General features: G+C 54.1%; 1 protein-coding gene, 1 long non-coding RNA gene and 1 other non-coding gene across 11 annotated transcripts; 2 read left to right on the top strand and 1 right to left on the bottom strand.

Annotated features, from left to right (window-relative positions):
- Positions 1–115: 115 nt before the first annotated feature.
- Positions 116–8,611, top strand: LOC105748030 (uncharacterized). The gene is made up of 2 exons (XR_007471994.1): positions 116–558; positions 787–8,611. It is a non-coding gene; the product is annotated as an uncharacterized LOC105748030 (long non-coding RNA).
- LOC117201552 (small nucleolar RNA SNORD60) lies at positions 599–681 on the top strand. The gene has a single exon (XR_004483616.1). It is a non-coding gene; the product is annotated as a small nucleolar RNA SNORD60 (small nucleolar RNA).
- Positions 8,612–8,823: 212 nt separating the features above from the next.
- On the bottom strand, positions 8,824–15,482 carry RAB26 (RAB26, member RAS oncogene family). 9 transcript variants are annotated; one of them, XM_049698800.1, is made up of 9 exons: positions 14,682–15,482; positions 13,518–13,628; positions 11,061–11,102; positions 10,902–10,968; positions 10,665–10,744; positions 10,197–10,262; positions 10,030–10,096; positions 9,875–9,951; positions 8,824–9,773 (listed from the first exon to the last, which is right to left on the bottom strand). In XM_049698800.1, exons 1-9 carry the CDS (start codon positions 14,874–14,876, stop codon positions 9,738–9,740), a joined length of 741 nt encoding a protein of 246 aa, XP_049554757.1. In that variant the 5' UTR covers positions 14,877–15,482; the 3' UTR covers positions 8,824–9,737. The 9 variants fall into 9 exon arrangements, with proteins under 9 accessions (XP_049554757.1, XP_049554755.1, XP_049554756.1 ...); XM_049698798.1 differs by having other exon boundaries at positions 10,040–10,096; XM_049698799.1 differs by having other exon boundaries at positions 10,040–10,096; positions 10,665–10,717.
- Between the last annotated feature and the right edge of the window lie 498 nt (positions 15,483–15,980).

The raw sequence follows: 15,980 nt of genomic DNA, 5'->3' as shown, positions 1-15,980 counted from the left end.
TCTTCAGAAACTACGACTTCCGGCGGCTCAGATGTTGCGGGGCGGGATTGGTGGCTTCAGAATCACTCTATGTTGCAGATCGGACTCTGATTGGCTATATATATCCGTCGCTCACAGTTAAGTTCAATGGCCTCTGCAAAAGGGTGGAGCTTCGGGTGTCAGGTCAGGGAGACCGCCCCCAAAAGAAATGTCAAGGCTCGATTGGTGGAGACTTGGAGAGTAGAGAAAGGAGCGTATCAGCGGTGAAGAGGGAAGATACTTCCGCTGGGATTGCCCAATCGCAGAGGTGGAGCAGTTTCTATAAAAGCTTGAGCCCCAGGCTTCTGCGTTCTTTCCGAATCAAGTACGAGGTCGTAAGGTTTGTTTTTCGTTTTTCCGTACGTCACGGTCAAGGGAGGAACCGGGCCCAGAGCGGGTTGGGGAAGTGGCCCAAACCTGCCAACCTAGACCCCGGGTCCAGCCTCCGCCTGAAACCCATCTTGGTCCTCAGCATTCTACACGTTTCTGACCCCAGTTCCGTCGGGAAGTCGCAATCTCCAGATCTGTTTCCCTGTATAGGTAAGGCTGGGCTGGGCCTGGTTTCCCAAATTCAGTTCCGAGCCTGTGATGAATTGCTTTAATTTCTGACACCTCGCATGAAAACTGCACGCGCAGTCTGATTATTTTGCAAGACTGAGGCTTTAGGGTGCGCCTTCTTGATGGAAGGGCCTGGGGGGTGAAAACAGGTCTTGCCGGAAATGGCAGGATTGGGCATCTGTCTGCATTTGGGCGGTTTCTGACTTTCAGGACTGTCGGTGATCCGGCTGGAGACCTTGAGGTAAATCAGCATCAGTCTAGGGGCCTTGGTCCCCTGACTCGGATCCCTGGATTCAAGGTAGATCATGGGCCTTGCCCAGCTGCGCGTGGAGACCTCTGGCTTCTCCCTCTCTCTGCCTTTCTTTTCTAAGGCTTCCCTCTTTGGCGGGAAGCTGGGATTTTGCACCATTTGGGGAAAGGATTTCTTGAACCTCATTCCTAAACTGCTCCCGCAACATTGCGAAATCCAGTGCTATGTCGGGTAGAATTCACAGGACTCTTCAGGTTTTATTTTTGTTACGAAGAAAGCAGGGTGAATGACTTTGGACTCTTCTGTTGCTTAGTCTCCTATCTCGCCATCTACCGACACTCCTTTGCCCTCGTGCCACCTTCCAGTGCGCCCAACTCCAGTAATCCCACTCTGTGCAGCTCCTGTAATCACGAGACGTGGGGAATCAGAGAACCCTCCCGTTTTTCTAGACAGTCTTCTTTTAGCTACATTCCAACTCTTAAGGGGGAAACAGAGCCTTTTCTACTCTACAAGTACCTGTACTTCTCCGGATTCCCTTGGCCAATCCCAAACCCTTCTTCCCTATGCTCTTCTGTACCCAACGATACCCCAGGTTGAAAGTGCTGGTCCTGCTGGAGTAAGCCATAGTGGAACTTCCTATCGCCCAGGACCAGGGAAAATACGCCCACTTAGGGAAGTGGCATATGGCAAAGGCACAATCAAGAGTACATGCGCCCTTCCTCTTAACCGATTTAGCCCAATGCAAACAAAGACTGGGCCAATTTTCTGAAGACCCTAGTAGGTTCACGGGGGATTTCAGGCCCTAACCCTGGCCCTTGATTTAACTTGGAAGGACGTCCAAATGATCTTACCTACCTGCTATACCCATGAGGAGAAGCAGAGGATATGGGCAGCAGCACAGGTGTACGCCGACCAGTTTGCCAGGGACCAGCCCAACATTTATGTCCCAAATCATAAGCCCATTTGGGATTATAATTGCCTGGGGGGGGGGGGAAGGCCAGGAATCACGAGGTCCAGTGCCTATTAGAAGGAACGAGAAAGTGCATTTGGAAGCCAGTCAATTATGAAAAGGTCGAGGAAGTGACCCAAGAGGAAGAAGAAAGCCCTGTTCTCTTTCAGGGACAGCTTGTGGAGGCTTTTTAGAAAATTTGCTAACAGATCTCTCTGCTCCCAGGGTTCAGTCCCTGCTGCCCCTGATATTAGGCAAAAACTCCAAAAGTTAGTTAGGCCCACAAACTCCTAGAGGTGGCCTTTGGAATATTTTATAATGGAGATCAAACTGAGGAAGAGGATAGAACTCAACATGGAAAAAGGCACGCCGAGGCTCACGCTAAACTGATAGCTGTTGCTGTCAGCCGTGCCTTGCAACCTCAGGGCAACCCAAAGGGGGCAAGAAGGTTCAACCATCAGTCCGGAGGCAAGACCAAGGGGGGATGCTTTAAATGCAAGTCACCTGACCATTGGGCGCATGAGTACCAGAAGAAGCTCCCGGGCCTTGCCCAGTCTGCAAACAGACCAGTCATTGGAGATGGGACTGCCCTTGGTCCCCAAGGGGAATGGGGGCTCCTGCTCCTGAGATGGCCATGCTGGATAACTGAAGCAGCCCAGGGATTCTGGCGGTTCCCCCCGTCCCCACAAGATGTCTATCTCCTTTGAGGAGCCCCTGGTGGCAGGTAAGATCAATTTTTTAAATTGATACAGAAGCTACTTGCTCTGCCCTGATTTCTCACGCTGGGCCTCTTTCCTCTAAAAACTGCAGTGACTGGTGTCAATGGAAAGCCTCGTACCCTTCACTTCTCTGGGGCTCTCACTGGCCATTTTGAACATGCCTTTTTAGTTGAGTATCCTACCCCACTACTAGGGAGAGATCTTCTGGGCTCCCTCAAGGCGATACTGTTAGGAGGCCCCGAGCAGAGCAGCCCCTTATCTTAACCCTGGCTAAGGCAGATCAACACAGGAGCAAGGGCTTGTTCCCAGCGATATTCTACAAGCAGTGAACCTTGCAGCAAACTGGACAAAGGAGTCCCTGGGAGGGCTATAAATGCCCAACCTGCAGAAACTAGCCTTAAGCCAGAAGCTGCTTACCCTAACCAGAGACTAGTACCCCATTAGGTTAGGCAAAAAAGGGGTTACAACCCCTCATACATAAATTTTTAAAACATAGCCTCTTGGTTCCCTGTCAGTCTCAATGCAATACTCCTATTTTGTCAGTTAAGCCTAATGGGGGGATATAGGGTGTTGCAAGACCTCAGCAGTAAAAGAGGCAGTGGTTCCTATACTCCCCCTTGTGGCCAATTCTTATAATATATTAGCCCAAGACCTTGTAAATGCTAAATGGTTTACTGTGCTCAACCTCAAGGATGCCGCCTTTTACATCCCAGTTCATCCCTCACAATATTTGTTTGCCTTCGAGTGGACTAACCCCCACTCGGGCCAGATGCAACAATACACCTGGACAACACTACCTACCATGGGTTTGGGGGCAGCTCACAGTGTTTGCCCAGGCCCTGGGAAAGGAACCAAGGGAAATAGGCCTAAAAGGGGCTATGCTACAGCATGCAGATGATATATTAATATGTAGCCCCACCGTGGAGGCTCAAGTGAGAACATCATTGAAGTTCTTAATTTCCTTGAGGTCCAGGGTTACAGGATCTCCCAGAAAAAGGCACAAATCTCAATGCAACAAGTTAAATACATGGGACACATTATAAACCCTGGAAGTAGACAGCTGTCGCAAGATAGAAATGAGTATGTTAGGCCTAAGTGCCCCAAAGACGTTTCTTTGTACCTTTTTACAAAGGTAAAAAGGCAGGGTTTTGCTGACTCTTGATCCCAGGGTTTGGGCTAATGTCTAAGCTCCTGTATGAAGCCATTAAAAGCCCAGATACCGAACCATTACTTCGGGCTGAGGAACACAGGAAAAGGCTTTTAATAGTATCAAACAGGTCCTCATTAAAGCTCCTGCTCTGGGTCTCCTCAGTTTTAAAAAGCCATTCATTTTGTAAGAAGTCCTAACCCCCTAAAAGCTCTGGGCGACCTAAAAGAAACTAGAAGTTCCTCGGCCAATAGGCTATTTTTCCACACAACTAGATGGTGTGCCCTGAGGTTGGCCTGGCTGCTTTCGGCCAGCAGCTGCCACCACTTTATCAGTGGAAGAAGCTAACAAGCTTACCTTGGACGGCCACTGGAAGTCCAGACCCCCGCCCCCCAACATCAAGTACAAAGGTTTCTAGAGATCAAAGGCCACCACTGGCTAACTGGAGGCCACTGTACTAAGTACCAGGGTTTACTTGACTCCCCAGAGGTAACTCCCAACACTGAGAAAAACGGAACCCTCTTAACACTGTTGGTGGGAATGTAAATTGGTGCAGCCACTATGGAAAACAGTATGGAGGTTCCTAAAACTACAGTTGCCATAGGATCCTACAATCCCACTCCTGGACATATACCCAGACAAAACTATAATTTGAAAAGATACATGCACCCCAGTGTTCACTGCAGCACTATTTGCAACAGCCAAGACGTGGAAACAACCTAAATGTCCAGTAGAGTAGTGGATAAAGATGTAGATATATACAATGGAATACTACTCAGCCATTAAAAAGAATGAAATAATGCCATTTGCAGCAACATGGATGGACCTAGAAATACTAAGCGGAGTAAGTTAGACATACCATATGATTTATTTGTGGAATCCAAACTACACAAAGGAACATCTGTGAAAAACAGGCTCAGAGAAAAGACTTGTGGTGGCTTGGGGGAGGGAAGGACTAGGAGTTTGGGGTTAGATGCAAACTAATATATAGAATAGATAAACAGGGTACTGTATAGCACAAGAAACTGTATTCAGTATCTTGTAATAAACCATAACGGAAAAGATGGAAAAGTATATACATATAAGTGAATCACTTTGCTGTACACCAGAAACTAACAACATTGTAAATCAACTCTATGTCAATAAAATTAACTTGCTACACCCTCAACCCAACTACACTGATGCCTGCTGAAATCCCAAAGGTAATACATTCCTACCTTGACCAGGTTTATCCCTATAGGCCTGATATGACAGATCAAGACATTGATAATCCTGAGGAAGAATGGTTTACTGATGGCAGTTCATTAAGGACGGGCTCAGGAGGGTAGAGCATCATAGAGGTGAAAACTTTTGCTGCCCATGGCAGCCCAGAAGGCCGAACTCTAACCCAAACCTTAATCCTAGGGGAAGGAAAAATTGTAAGCATACTCTAAATAAGCCTACCTTGTTCTACATGCCAATGGAGCTATATGGAAAGAGGACTTGAATGCAAAATATTCCCCTGTAAAGTATGGGGCTGAGATCTCACAGAGGCAGCTCAAAAACCAAGCAAATCAAGTAACAGTCATTCACTGCCATGGACACCAAAAGGGAATCTCCCAAATTATCAAAGGGAACAATAGGGCAGAAGGAGAAGCAGAGATAGTCCTGATACAACAAATGACAATCCCATCCCTTACCCCTTACAACATGCCCAGGTACTACTGAGGAAACCTGGGCGCAAGAAAAAGGGTGAACTAAGGGAACAGAAGGCTGGTGATGCATCAAAAATTGCTTTTTCTGGCCAATGGAAAATCAAAGGGCTACGTGATTTTTCTCCATCTGGGGAAGGATACTGTGTACAGTGGTTTTCTGGCTTTTCATGAGAAAATGACTCCCAGATGTTAAAGGGTTACTTGAGCCTGTGCCCTGTGCCACCCATAAATAAGGAGGGCATCTCAAACCCCACCCCCCTTTTGTTAGCCCAGTCCAGCAACGTGGGCCTCTCCCAGGAGAGGACTGCCAAATGGATTTCACTCAGATGGCCTCTTTCCAGGGCTTCAAATATTAGTCTTTGTGGCTAGTTTTACTGGATGGGTGGAGGCCTTTCCCACTAGGAGAGAAAAGGCAACTGAAGTGGCTAGAGCACTTCTGAAGGAAATTATCCCTAGGTTTGGGTTGCCCTGACACCTCCAGATTGACAGTGGACCCTCAATTCATAGCAAAGGTTACCCAAAAGACCCTAGGAAATAGATACTACCTTTATTTGTCCTGCAGACCTCAGTCCTCAGGAAAGGTGGAACAGACCAGTCATACCCTAAAGAAAACCTTGGGTAAGCTCTTAGCAGGAAATATCAGAACCTGGTAATAGCAGGTGGTGCCACCTGCTGCCAGCGGGGCAGCCCCTAAAATAACTAGGTTGAGCACCTTTGAAATGACATGGTAGGCTATTCCTCACCCTGGACATGGTAACCAGCTGAGAAAGCTAGGCACACCTTAAATACATTATTAACCTGGGCCAGGTCGGAAGGGGGCTATTCAAGAATGGAAACAGTTCAGCTCTCCCCAGATAACAGCCCCAGTTACTCCAGTGTAAACCCTGGGTACTGGGTGCTCTTAAAGACCTGGAAAATGAGTCCCCTGGTGACCAGCTACTCCCAAAGCAAAACAGTCTTTTATCAAGTTTTGGTAAGCACCCCTACAGTGGTTAAACTTAATGGAGTCACTAGTTGGGTTCATCTACCCAGAATTAAACCTGTTTCCACTGATCTGTTACAGGAACCTGAAGACCCACATCCCAGCTATTCCTGTGAACCTGCCCAAGACCTCAAATACCTCTTCAAGAAGGTGATCCCCAAGCCAGTGACAACTGCATTGATAAGTAAACTCTCACTTTGACATTAATTTATTTCGGGCTCTCTGGGTAACAAAAGCAAGATAAGTGACGGTAGGCTGGGAGCCCATATTTGTTACTGGGCTCTTGTTTACTGCAGGATTTCTTTCAACACTACTTGCATTCCGGTTGCTTCCTAAATTAGAACTCTGATGTCATTATGAAGTTATTAGTCACCCCAACTTTTCTCCCCCTCCTTTGGGGATTCATGTCAGGGGAGTGAGGATCCAACGCAATAGTAAATCTCAAGAATTATTGTTCAGGGAGAGAATCTGTCTCAGTGCTGGGTTCTAACATCCCAATCCTCAAAGCGACGCCTATAAGCTTAAAGAACTAAGCTACACATCCAGTAATGATGACCTTGAACTTACTCTGGCTGAAGGTCCTGCAACCCCTGCTCCCCTCAGTCCACATCCAGCCCTTGGCACAGCTTCCATGCCTGGACCTGACCCCTCTCGTTAGTGCATCCAGCACACAAAGCTCCCCCCATCAAAGCATATTTGTCTTCTACTCTGTCATGAAGGTAACTCATCTTGCTGCCCATGCCAGAAGCCTGGACTAAATTCTGCAATGCACCAGCAGTTGACATCACCGCCATTACCCCTAATTTTAATTGCGAAGATCAAACAGTTAACGCCACCCATTGGTTCCTCCAAGATCAGCTGGCTGGTGGGATGTGTCTCCTGGACAGGCCTGGCGCCAAGCGTCTAACACATATCTTCCCTGCGTGTAGTACATGTTTTTTGCCTCTCCCAAAGCCTTCGAAAAGACTCATACACCCTTATTCAGTGGTGGGATCCTTTCTTCCAACTGTACTGGAACCCCCCCCCTTGGGCAGACTCTACTGAAGTGGTTTAATTCCACAACAGTATGTCAGGCATGTGCCCCTCCCAGACATCTATTCCTTTGTGGTCCAGGTGCAAACTGACTGTCCTCTTCAAAAAACCCCAATTCCTCTTTCCCTTTCCTGGGATTAGCTGTGGCCTTTCCTTGTATAGACAGTGCTCTGTTTACGGGACAATGTAACACTAGGCCAACTGAGTAACCAAAGAAACCCAGGTATTGCCATCTATAACATCACCCACCTCTGGGGCAAAAGGGCAATTGGTCTCCTTTCGGCAGAAAATGGAGCTGCCATTGGTTTGGTGGCCCCTTGGGGAAGCTTTGTTTATCGTGAAGTGGTGCTCTACAATCTTTCAGATGCCCTGTCCTGAGTGAATCCACAGGGAATGCACTCACCAGACTCTCATTGTCTCTAAGTTCCTTGGCTAGTAAAGTGATGGCTAATAGACTGGCCTTAGACTTCCTCCTAGCCAAACAAGGAGGAGTATGTGCAGTTATCAAGACATGTTGCACCTACATCAATAACTCTGGGCTAGTAGAAGAGGACGTCAAGAAAATGTGACCACGCCAAATGGCTTCATTCCTTCAGACAGGGTAACCCAAGCGCTGACCTAGACTGCAATTAAGGAGATGTTACCAAGTGAGACCTGGTTCTTGCCCCCTGCTTGGACCTCTAGTTGCCATAATCCTTTTACTGAACTTTGGCCCCTGCCTTTTTAATCTGCTTGTTAAGTTTGCTTCCAGGTTGCAACAGTTCCACATCAAGATGATGGTGATGTAGGGATTCCAGCCATTCCCTGAATAGATCGTACTGGAATAGCAGAAGTCACCCTGGGGCCCCTGGACAAAACAGGGCAAGAGTTCCGTGGCCCCAATTAGGTAGGGTCCATGAGCCCAGTGCCAGCCTGAAGAAGCTACAGAAGACAGACCTCCGCCCCTCATCCTCCCAATAAAGAGTTCTTGGGGTCCTCGTCACTTGGGAGATTTGAGGTAAGAGATAGGTGGCTGAGCAGCTGCAACCATTTCTCCTGCTGACACTTCAAGATAAGGTAGTAGCAGGAGCTTCGGGCCCTGACTGGGTGGAAGACAAAGTAACCACAGTTTCCTCATTCTTGTGGGTCAAGGGGATTTTCCAGCCCAACACATCTGTTTCACAGTCTTGGTCTCTTCTGGATTCTTGGTCTCGTTGGATTCTGTTCTCAAAGACATCTATAAGTCTCTGAAGTGCTTAGCAATAAAGCAAAGGTGGTGAGTTGATTGGAGCACACGTGTCTTTATTTTCATGCCTGTTTGCACCCCAGAGGACTCCATGGGATGACTGGGTCATCTCTGGGCAGTCTCGGTTAGGGGCAGAGCATGAAAATGGAAGTTCGCGCCAGTGACTTTCCACCTATTTGGACAGCCTTCTCTGTTTTTACCTGTAAGGATAGGTTTTCTTTTGTGCCTTTGCCTTGGGGTGGGTGGTGAACTCTTAATTCCTGTAATTCCTCACTAACAGTCCCTGAGCATTGTTTTTTTTCAATGGACAAGGTAGGCATTCCAGAAAACACAACTTTATTCACTAGGACTGGAAACAAAAACTCAATCAAAACACTTCAAGATTTTAGTACAAGGTGGAGTGCCCTGCCCACCCCCCTGGCTTGACCTTGCCAAGCCCAGGCCCTGTATCAGCTTGCTGAGATGGTGCCCTAGTCAGCAGGCGAGGGCTGGCAGTCCTGGTTTGCCTGACATTTCTGTGGCTTCCCACATGCTATTCACTGCATTACAAAGCCACAGCCTTGGCATCCTCCAGGGTAACATGAAAGACCCTGTTGATGTTTGAACCAGGGCCTCCTGGTGGGTGGGCTGGTAGCAGGCAGCTCTGGTCCTTGATATGATTTGTGGTGAAGCCCTCTGCCCCAGGTGTGGGCAGGAATCCTGCCTGGGCAGGATGTGCAGCTGCAGACATGGCTTTCTAGGTGTTCAGGCACTGTACACGGGGCACGGGCACCGTGGTCCGGAGGACCAGGTGCCTGGCAGTCTATACGTTGTTGGGTAGCCCTCCTGTGAAGAAGTTGGTTGCTCTTCTGTGAAGGCCTTGGGGGCACAGCCCTCAGCAGCAGGTGAAGGAGGGCTGCGGACCCTCTGGCTTCCTGAAGCCTGTTTGTTGGGGCTGAGGCTCTGGATGGCTGCCCAGACGAGGGAAGGGCAAGGCTCAGCCTGGGATTCCTAGAAACAGACACCCTGGGACTGGCTGCTGGGTGGTGAAGTCAGGGGTGTGTAGACTCTATCCAGTCTTCCAGGAGAACACCCTGGTGGCCATCCCCAGCCAGGTTCAGGGTTTGCAGCAGGAGGCCCCCCGGCCCTCCCTCTTGATATAGTCGTGCAGCTGAAAGCGAGGCTCACTGGGAGCTTTCATGCAGCGCTGCTTCAACTCCCTGTGGGGCAGGGATGACCATGGAATAGGGTGGCCAGTACCCCCAACAAGGGGATTCAGACGCTGGGTCTGGGGGTCTTCCTGATAACTGCCAGGACTTACTTTGCTATGGCCATGAAAGCCAAGTCCACATTGAGGCTCATCTTGGCGCTGGTCTCCATGAACGGCAGCCCGTACTCCTGCAAACAGCCGTTGGCAACCTGGTGGGGACAGCTCAGGCCCTGCAGCCCCAGGGGCACTCTGGCTGCCCACCCAACCGCAGCTCACCTTGGCCAGCTTCTCCCCATCCTCCCTTTTCACCACACGCTCCTGGGCAGAGTCCACCTGGCACAGCAGTCTTGGTGAGAGTTGGCCCCAGCTCACTCCCCTACCTCCCTCCACCCTCTGTAGAGCCAGGGTAGATGAGACAGGCTGGGGTGCCCACCTTGTTCCCCAGCAGCATAAGTACCACGTCATGCTGGGCGTACTCCTGGATCTCTGTCAGCCAGGCCTGTGGGGGGAGAGCTGAGGACAGGCTGGAGGCTGGAGCTCCTGGCACCCCTTGCCCCCCTCCAGGACACACCCCACAGAGTGCCTGTCAGTGTCTGGCTAACAGGAGGGCCCCTGAACTAGTGCTCCCCATGTGCTGTGCAGGGGCGATCCAACAGGTACCTTATCTAAGGAGTTGGGCTGGTGGACTAGAAGGTCACCCCAGCCCCCTTCAGCTCATTGTCAACCTGAACCACTGTACTTAGGCCATTAGGAGCCCAGAGGGGCAGTCTTTTCCTCTCCACACTGTCAGTAGGGACCTCAACTCTCTGGGATCCTGATGCCATCTGTGCCTGAGGGAGGCTGGGGATGGGGTCAGGCCCCATCTCGGCCTGTCTCCACCACCAGGAAGGAAGCCACTGACCTGGATGCTGTTGAAGGAGGCCTTGTTGGTGACGTCATAGAGCAGCAGCAGTGCTGGGGGCAGAGGGCCAGTGAGGACACCTGCAGAGCCCACAGCAGCTCCCCATCACCCTCACCCTCATGCATCGCACCCTTCACACTTCTGCCCACTCACACCCAGGGTGCTCTACTCCAAGCAGAAGCCTCGGGAGTGTGGCCCCGACTCCCTGGAGCTAGGGTACGGTGCCCATGAGCTCACCATGAGCGTCTCGGTAGTAGGCATGGGTGACACTGCGGAACCTTTCCTGGCCAGCTGTGTCCCAGATCTGCAGCAAGGGCATAGTGTAGCTGTCAGGGCTGCCCAGTCCTTCCCAGGTGCCCCCTGCCCTCAATTCCCCCTCCCCCAGTCACCTCTCACCTGCAGCTTCACCTTCATGCCATCCACATCCAGAACTTTGTTCTGAAACACAACCAGCCAGCTCCAAGGAGGGCCCAGGGCCGAGTGCACCATCTTAGGCAGCAGCTAGACCGGTGCCACCCTCCGGTGGGGGATGGGGGGGAAGGGGGTGGATAGGGTGGGGGAGGCAGGCGGTGCCAGGCCAGGACTGAGCCTGGGACTGAGGGGACCCCGGTGTGTCCCTAATTCATTATCCCTGGCCCCAGCTGGCTCTGCCTCCAGGGCCCACCTGTTTCTTGACTACCTCACTGCCCTCTACCTACAGGTAACGCTTCCCCTTGAATCCAAGTCCTGGTGTCCACCCAGCTCTCCCCCATACCTCCTACATCTCCTGCTGCTGAGCCCCTCCTGGTGACCTGTGCACAGAGGGTGCTCAGGCCGCCCCTGCTTAGCTGGCTGTCCTGATGGACTGGAAGGTTGCCGCCCTCCATGGCCAGCTGTGTCCATTCTGGGCCGGGTGGTTCTTCCTCTGCCCCTCCTGGAGGCCTGACACACAGCCCCACCAGCTCCCCTGCCCTGCAGGGCCCCCGGTCGCCACCCACCCCAGTCACTCACTGAGTCCTGCACCCAGCCCTTCCCCTCTCCTTTACCGCAGCTGCCCTCCTCCGCCTGGTGCCCAGCCCCGGTGGCTTCCCTGAGCCTACTTGCTGGTTCAGCTTCACACTGCACGCCTGCCCCCTGCACTCTGCTCCTAGGTCTCAAGGCCCTGCTCCAGCCCCCTCTCCCAGGCCACCAGCACTTCTCACAGCTCTGCACACACTGCTCCTTTTGCTTAGAGCCACTTGCACGACTTAATTTGAAGTCGTGTGACCCCAGGCTCATTACTAACACTGTGCCTCAGTTTCCCCATCCACAAATAGGGGTAGCCAGGGTGCTCATCACTTGGCTGCCCCGATTACTTTATGAGCTACTGTATGCAAAGCACTGAGAAACGAGTCTGGCCTGGTACGAGCTAAAGTGTTTGTTGTAATTTGAAAGCCTCTCTTCCTGCTCCGACGGCAGGTGCCTGAGGATAGGGCCCCATGCAGTAAGCACAGAGCCCAGAACTTGGCCTGGTACACAGTGGGTGCTCATTATGTGCTTGCTTGCTGGCTGATGATGCTCCCTAGCCAGGCCCTCCCAGTTCAGGACTAGGGCAGGGAGTGGCTCAACCCCGGTTCCTATCTGCTGGGGTGGGGACAGGAGCTGCTAACCACCAGCTGAGGCCCCAGGCAGCGGAAACAGCACCACCTCCCTCTTCACCCAGCGCCTGCTGTCAGGGTGCTTCTGGGTCTCCAGGGAACTGGGTGCAGCCATCTGTCCCGCTGCAGGGAGGCTGGGGAGGACATCCCGCCTTCCCTGGCACCCTGAACAGGGGTGTGAACCACACAGCCTCACCACCTGCCCCAGAGCCAAGAGGGAGGTGAGAAGGGGGGAGGTGAGGCCAGAACAGGCAGAGGACTGGGCCTAAACCTCCCCCTTCTGTCACCTCAACCCTTACTTCATCCCAGAGGACCTGAGGAGCTCTGCCCCCACAGATAGGGTAGAGAATGGCTCCCCAGACTGGATGGAGCCCCCCATTCCCAGTCCCCAGAAGGAGCCTCCCTGCCAGCCTTCTGCTGACTGGGTCTAATGAAAGGGTGAGAAAAATGCAAATTTGGGATTTGCTGAGAACACATCACCTCAGCACGTGGAATTTAGACTGATGCCTGAGCTCTGCATGCCTAAGGCTGTGGCCCCCATCATTCCCCTGTGACCCCACAGGCTGCTTGGGGTGCTGGAGGGCACTTGGGGAGCCAAGAGTCGAGGGACATACCCCAGAAGGACCCCAGGACATAGCCCTCTAGCAGGGGGTGAGGTGGTGAGGGCGCTCCGCCAGGGAAAGCATCCAGGTGGGAGCATTTCCCATAAGCCTCCTCACCCAAGGGCAGGGACTTCTCCCTGGTTCTGAGACTGGGTGTGTGCTTCAATGCCTCAGCCATCTGTCTGGTATGGCCTGGGCAGGCCACCTGGCACTTCAGGGCCCCTCTGTACAGTGGGGCAGCGATGCTGGCCTCCTGAGTGGACACGGGTCTTGAGTTCCCATGGGGACACCAGCATCCACCGCCCCCAGTGCACAAGATACAGCCCCCAGGGTCGTGCCAGCCCCAGGCACAGGGGTACCATCTCTGCTTCGATTGTATACAGCCACCACCTCTCTCCAGGACCTTGAGATGTCGGGAGGCAGGCAGCTTGGTGGTTAAGGCATCTCACCTTAACCACCTTGACCGTGGGAGCCAGGTGGTCCAGCCAGGAGCTCCACCTCATGAGCCTGTCGGTGCCACAGGGATAATGGAGAACCGGAGAACCAGCTGCCCAGGGCAGCTATTAGCTGGTGTTGGGGGCCCAGGGCATCGGCTGGGCCCAGTCAGTGCTCGGGACATCAGCCTCCACTCTTACCCTGAAGTCGATGCCCACAGTGGAGATGAAGGTCCCTGCCAGGAAAGCGCCATCCTTAAAGCGCACGAGTAAACAGGTCTTCCCCACGCCCGAGTCTCCCACCAGCATGACCTGGGGCACAAAGAAAGAGCAGAGGGGACCTGGGTGCTGGCCCACCCGGAGGGGTGTCTGGTCTTCTCTGAGCTGGCCTGGTCAGATGGGCTGTGGGTGAGGGTCAGGAGTGGAGGGAGGTATCCTAAGTCTGCAGGTTCAGCAGGGCCTGGGGGAGACACAGAGCCTGGACTTCCATCTTCCACCTCTAGAAGGTTCTGTCCCCTCTCCTGAACATTGGCCTGTCTCCATCAGTGGGGAGTGGGAGTAGCTGCCTTCATCCAGGGGCTGCTACCTGGACACCATGCTTGGTCTGGAAGGGGAGCATTTGGGGCTTAGTGGGGAGCAGAACCTGAGGGTTGACCGCTGGGAGGCCTGGGTGGGGGGCCTCTGTGCCAGGGGGCTTCTTCCAATCCCAGCAAGGCTCTAGAGGAACTTGCCAAGTGAAGGTCAGATTTTGACATGAGGAGAGGCTCAGACCACGTCTGTGGACAGGGAGGGGCAGTCAGGCCTCCCTCTCCTCCCCTCCCCCAGCCTGTTGCCAAAGGCTCCAAAACCCAAAGATGGGCCTGCCACCCCCGCCCCCACAATTCACAAGCTTCTGCCTTGGCCTGAAGGAGGCCCCAGCATTCCCCACCAAACTGGCAAACCTCTTCTTAGTCTCGCCTCCTAAAGAGAAGAGACCAAAAGACCCTGGGGGTGAGAGAAGGCAGCATGTGGGAAATGATGGGCGTGGGTGGGGGCAGAAGCATAAGGGAACAGGGAGAGGACACCTGCCAGGCTCTTACTTCCGCAGGACCCCTTGTCCGGCCATGCCAGCTAGGTGGGGAGGGGGAGGGGTTAGGCCCTGTCATATATTGGGTATCCCAAACCCGGGTTTGACAGCTGTGTGTGTGTGTGTGTGTGTGTGATGCACCGCGCCAGCCATGCCAACTGCAGCTGCGGGGTGCCGCTCGAGCCAGCTCCTCGCCAAAGGTCTGCAGGGCCCTGCACCCTTTCCCCGGACCCTCCCCACTCGGCTCCGACCGGACGCCACCTGCTGCGCTCGCATGGGGCTGGGGGTGCCCGGCTCACCTTGAAGGCGACGTCGTAGAAGTCGCCGCCGCCGCCAAGCGAAGACCGGCCGGGCTGCGGGGGCCTGTTGGGAGGTGCCTCGGGGCCAGGGCGCGCAGTCCCGGGGCGCACGGGCTGGGACCCGTGGGTGGCGGGCAGTGCGGAGGTAGCGGGCGCGCTACCCCCCTTGCTCTTGGGGGTCTTTTTCCTGGACATGGCAGGCGGGCTGGCGGGCGCTCAGTACGCTCCCGCTGCAGCCGCCGCGCCCCGGGACACCCTGCTCCCCGCGCCCTCGGAGCCAGACCCAGACCCTAAGCCGAAACTGTCCCGCGGCGTCTGCAACTACCTCCCCGGCGCCCAGCTCCGCGCTGCCCCGCCCCCGCCGCCCCCGCCGCCCCGCAGCCCCGCAGCCACTCAGGCCCGGCCTCCCGCCGCCGCTACCAATGGCCGCTCTCGGGCGGGGCCATGCAAATGAATGGCCTCCCCGGGGGCGGGGTCAGGAGGTCCGGGCCCTGCCCTGGGTGCTCGGGGTCCGAGCGCCTCTGTCCATTGGGGGCAGCTACCTCCCTGCCCTAGAGCCAGCGACGCCCTTCCATATCTGCATCGGGCCTGGGTGCGGGTTGGGGGCGGTGGGTGAGGGAGGGAGTACCCAGCGTCCTGTCGTTCCTCTGCTGGCTGTGCACCACCCCGCCCGGCTCTGCCCCTTGCCCAGTGGCCCCCACTGGACTGCCTCCGGGCCTGGGACAAGGAGAGTGCCGTGAGATGGGGGCACTGAGGCAGTGGACCTGCGTGGGATAGGCACCCTGGGATTCTGTCCCTTCTCCGCCGGAGATGCCACCTAGCCTGCTGCGGCACCGACCCCCTCCCTTCCAGGGCAGGAGGGTCCAGGAAGCTCCAACACTCGGGCTTGGCAAACAAACCCGGGTGCGCCGGCCGCTCGGGGCTCAGCTGACAGCTGATTATCAGAGACAGGACATAGCGGCCAGGCTGAGCGGCAGGGCTGAGCCGGCAGGGCGCTCTACCCTGCAGCTTCTGCCTGCTGGGCTGAAGCTTCAGGATCCTTGGGGAAAGGGAAGTCACTGTCACAGCCAGCAGCAGGCCCTCTGAGAGTCCCCTCCCCTGGGGTTCTGCCCTCAGGGATCTGGGAGGTGAAAGAGGTGGGAGGCCCCTCTGCCAGGCTGTGGCTGTCTCCTTGGCTTTCCAGTGCTTTCAAGTGCTGATAATCCAAACCCTATGCTGGTCCCTGGCAGACTCCTCTCCAGGACCTGGCACCTGCTCCCCTCCTGGACTTCCTGGGGCTCTGTCCCAGGACTTCCACCC

Source organism: Orcinus orca, chromosome 16 (assembly GCF_937001465.1).
Source record: "Orcinus orca chromosome 16, mOrcOrc1.1, whole genome shotgun sequence".
In the NCBI taxonomy this organism is placed as follows: Eukaryota; Metazoa; Chordata; class Mammalia; order Artiodactyla; family Delphinidae; genus Orcinus; species Orcinus orca.
This window is presented reverse-complemented; position numbering and strand designations above follow the sequence as displayed.

Coding starts and splice junctions, on each gene's coding strand:
- RAB26 (XM_049698791.1), bottom strand. CDS start 14,876: ATGTCCAGGAAAAAGACCCCCAAGAGCAAGGGGGGTAGCGCGCCCGCT. Junction 10,745..10,901: donor CTACTACCGAGACGCTCATG/GTGAGCTCATGG, acceptor TGGGCTCTGCAG/GTGTCCTCACTGGCCCTCTG. Junction 10,263..10,664: donor CCTCCTTCAACAGCATCCAG/GTCAGTGGCTTC, acceptor CTCCCCCCACAG/GCCTGGCTGACAGAGATCCA.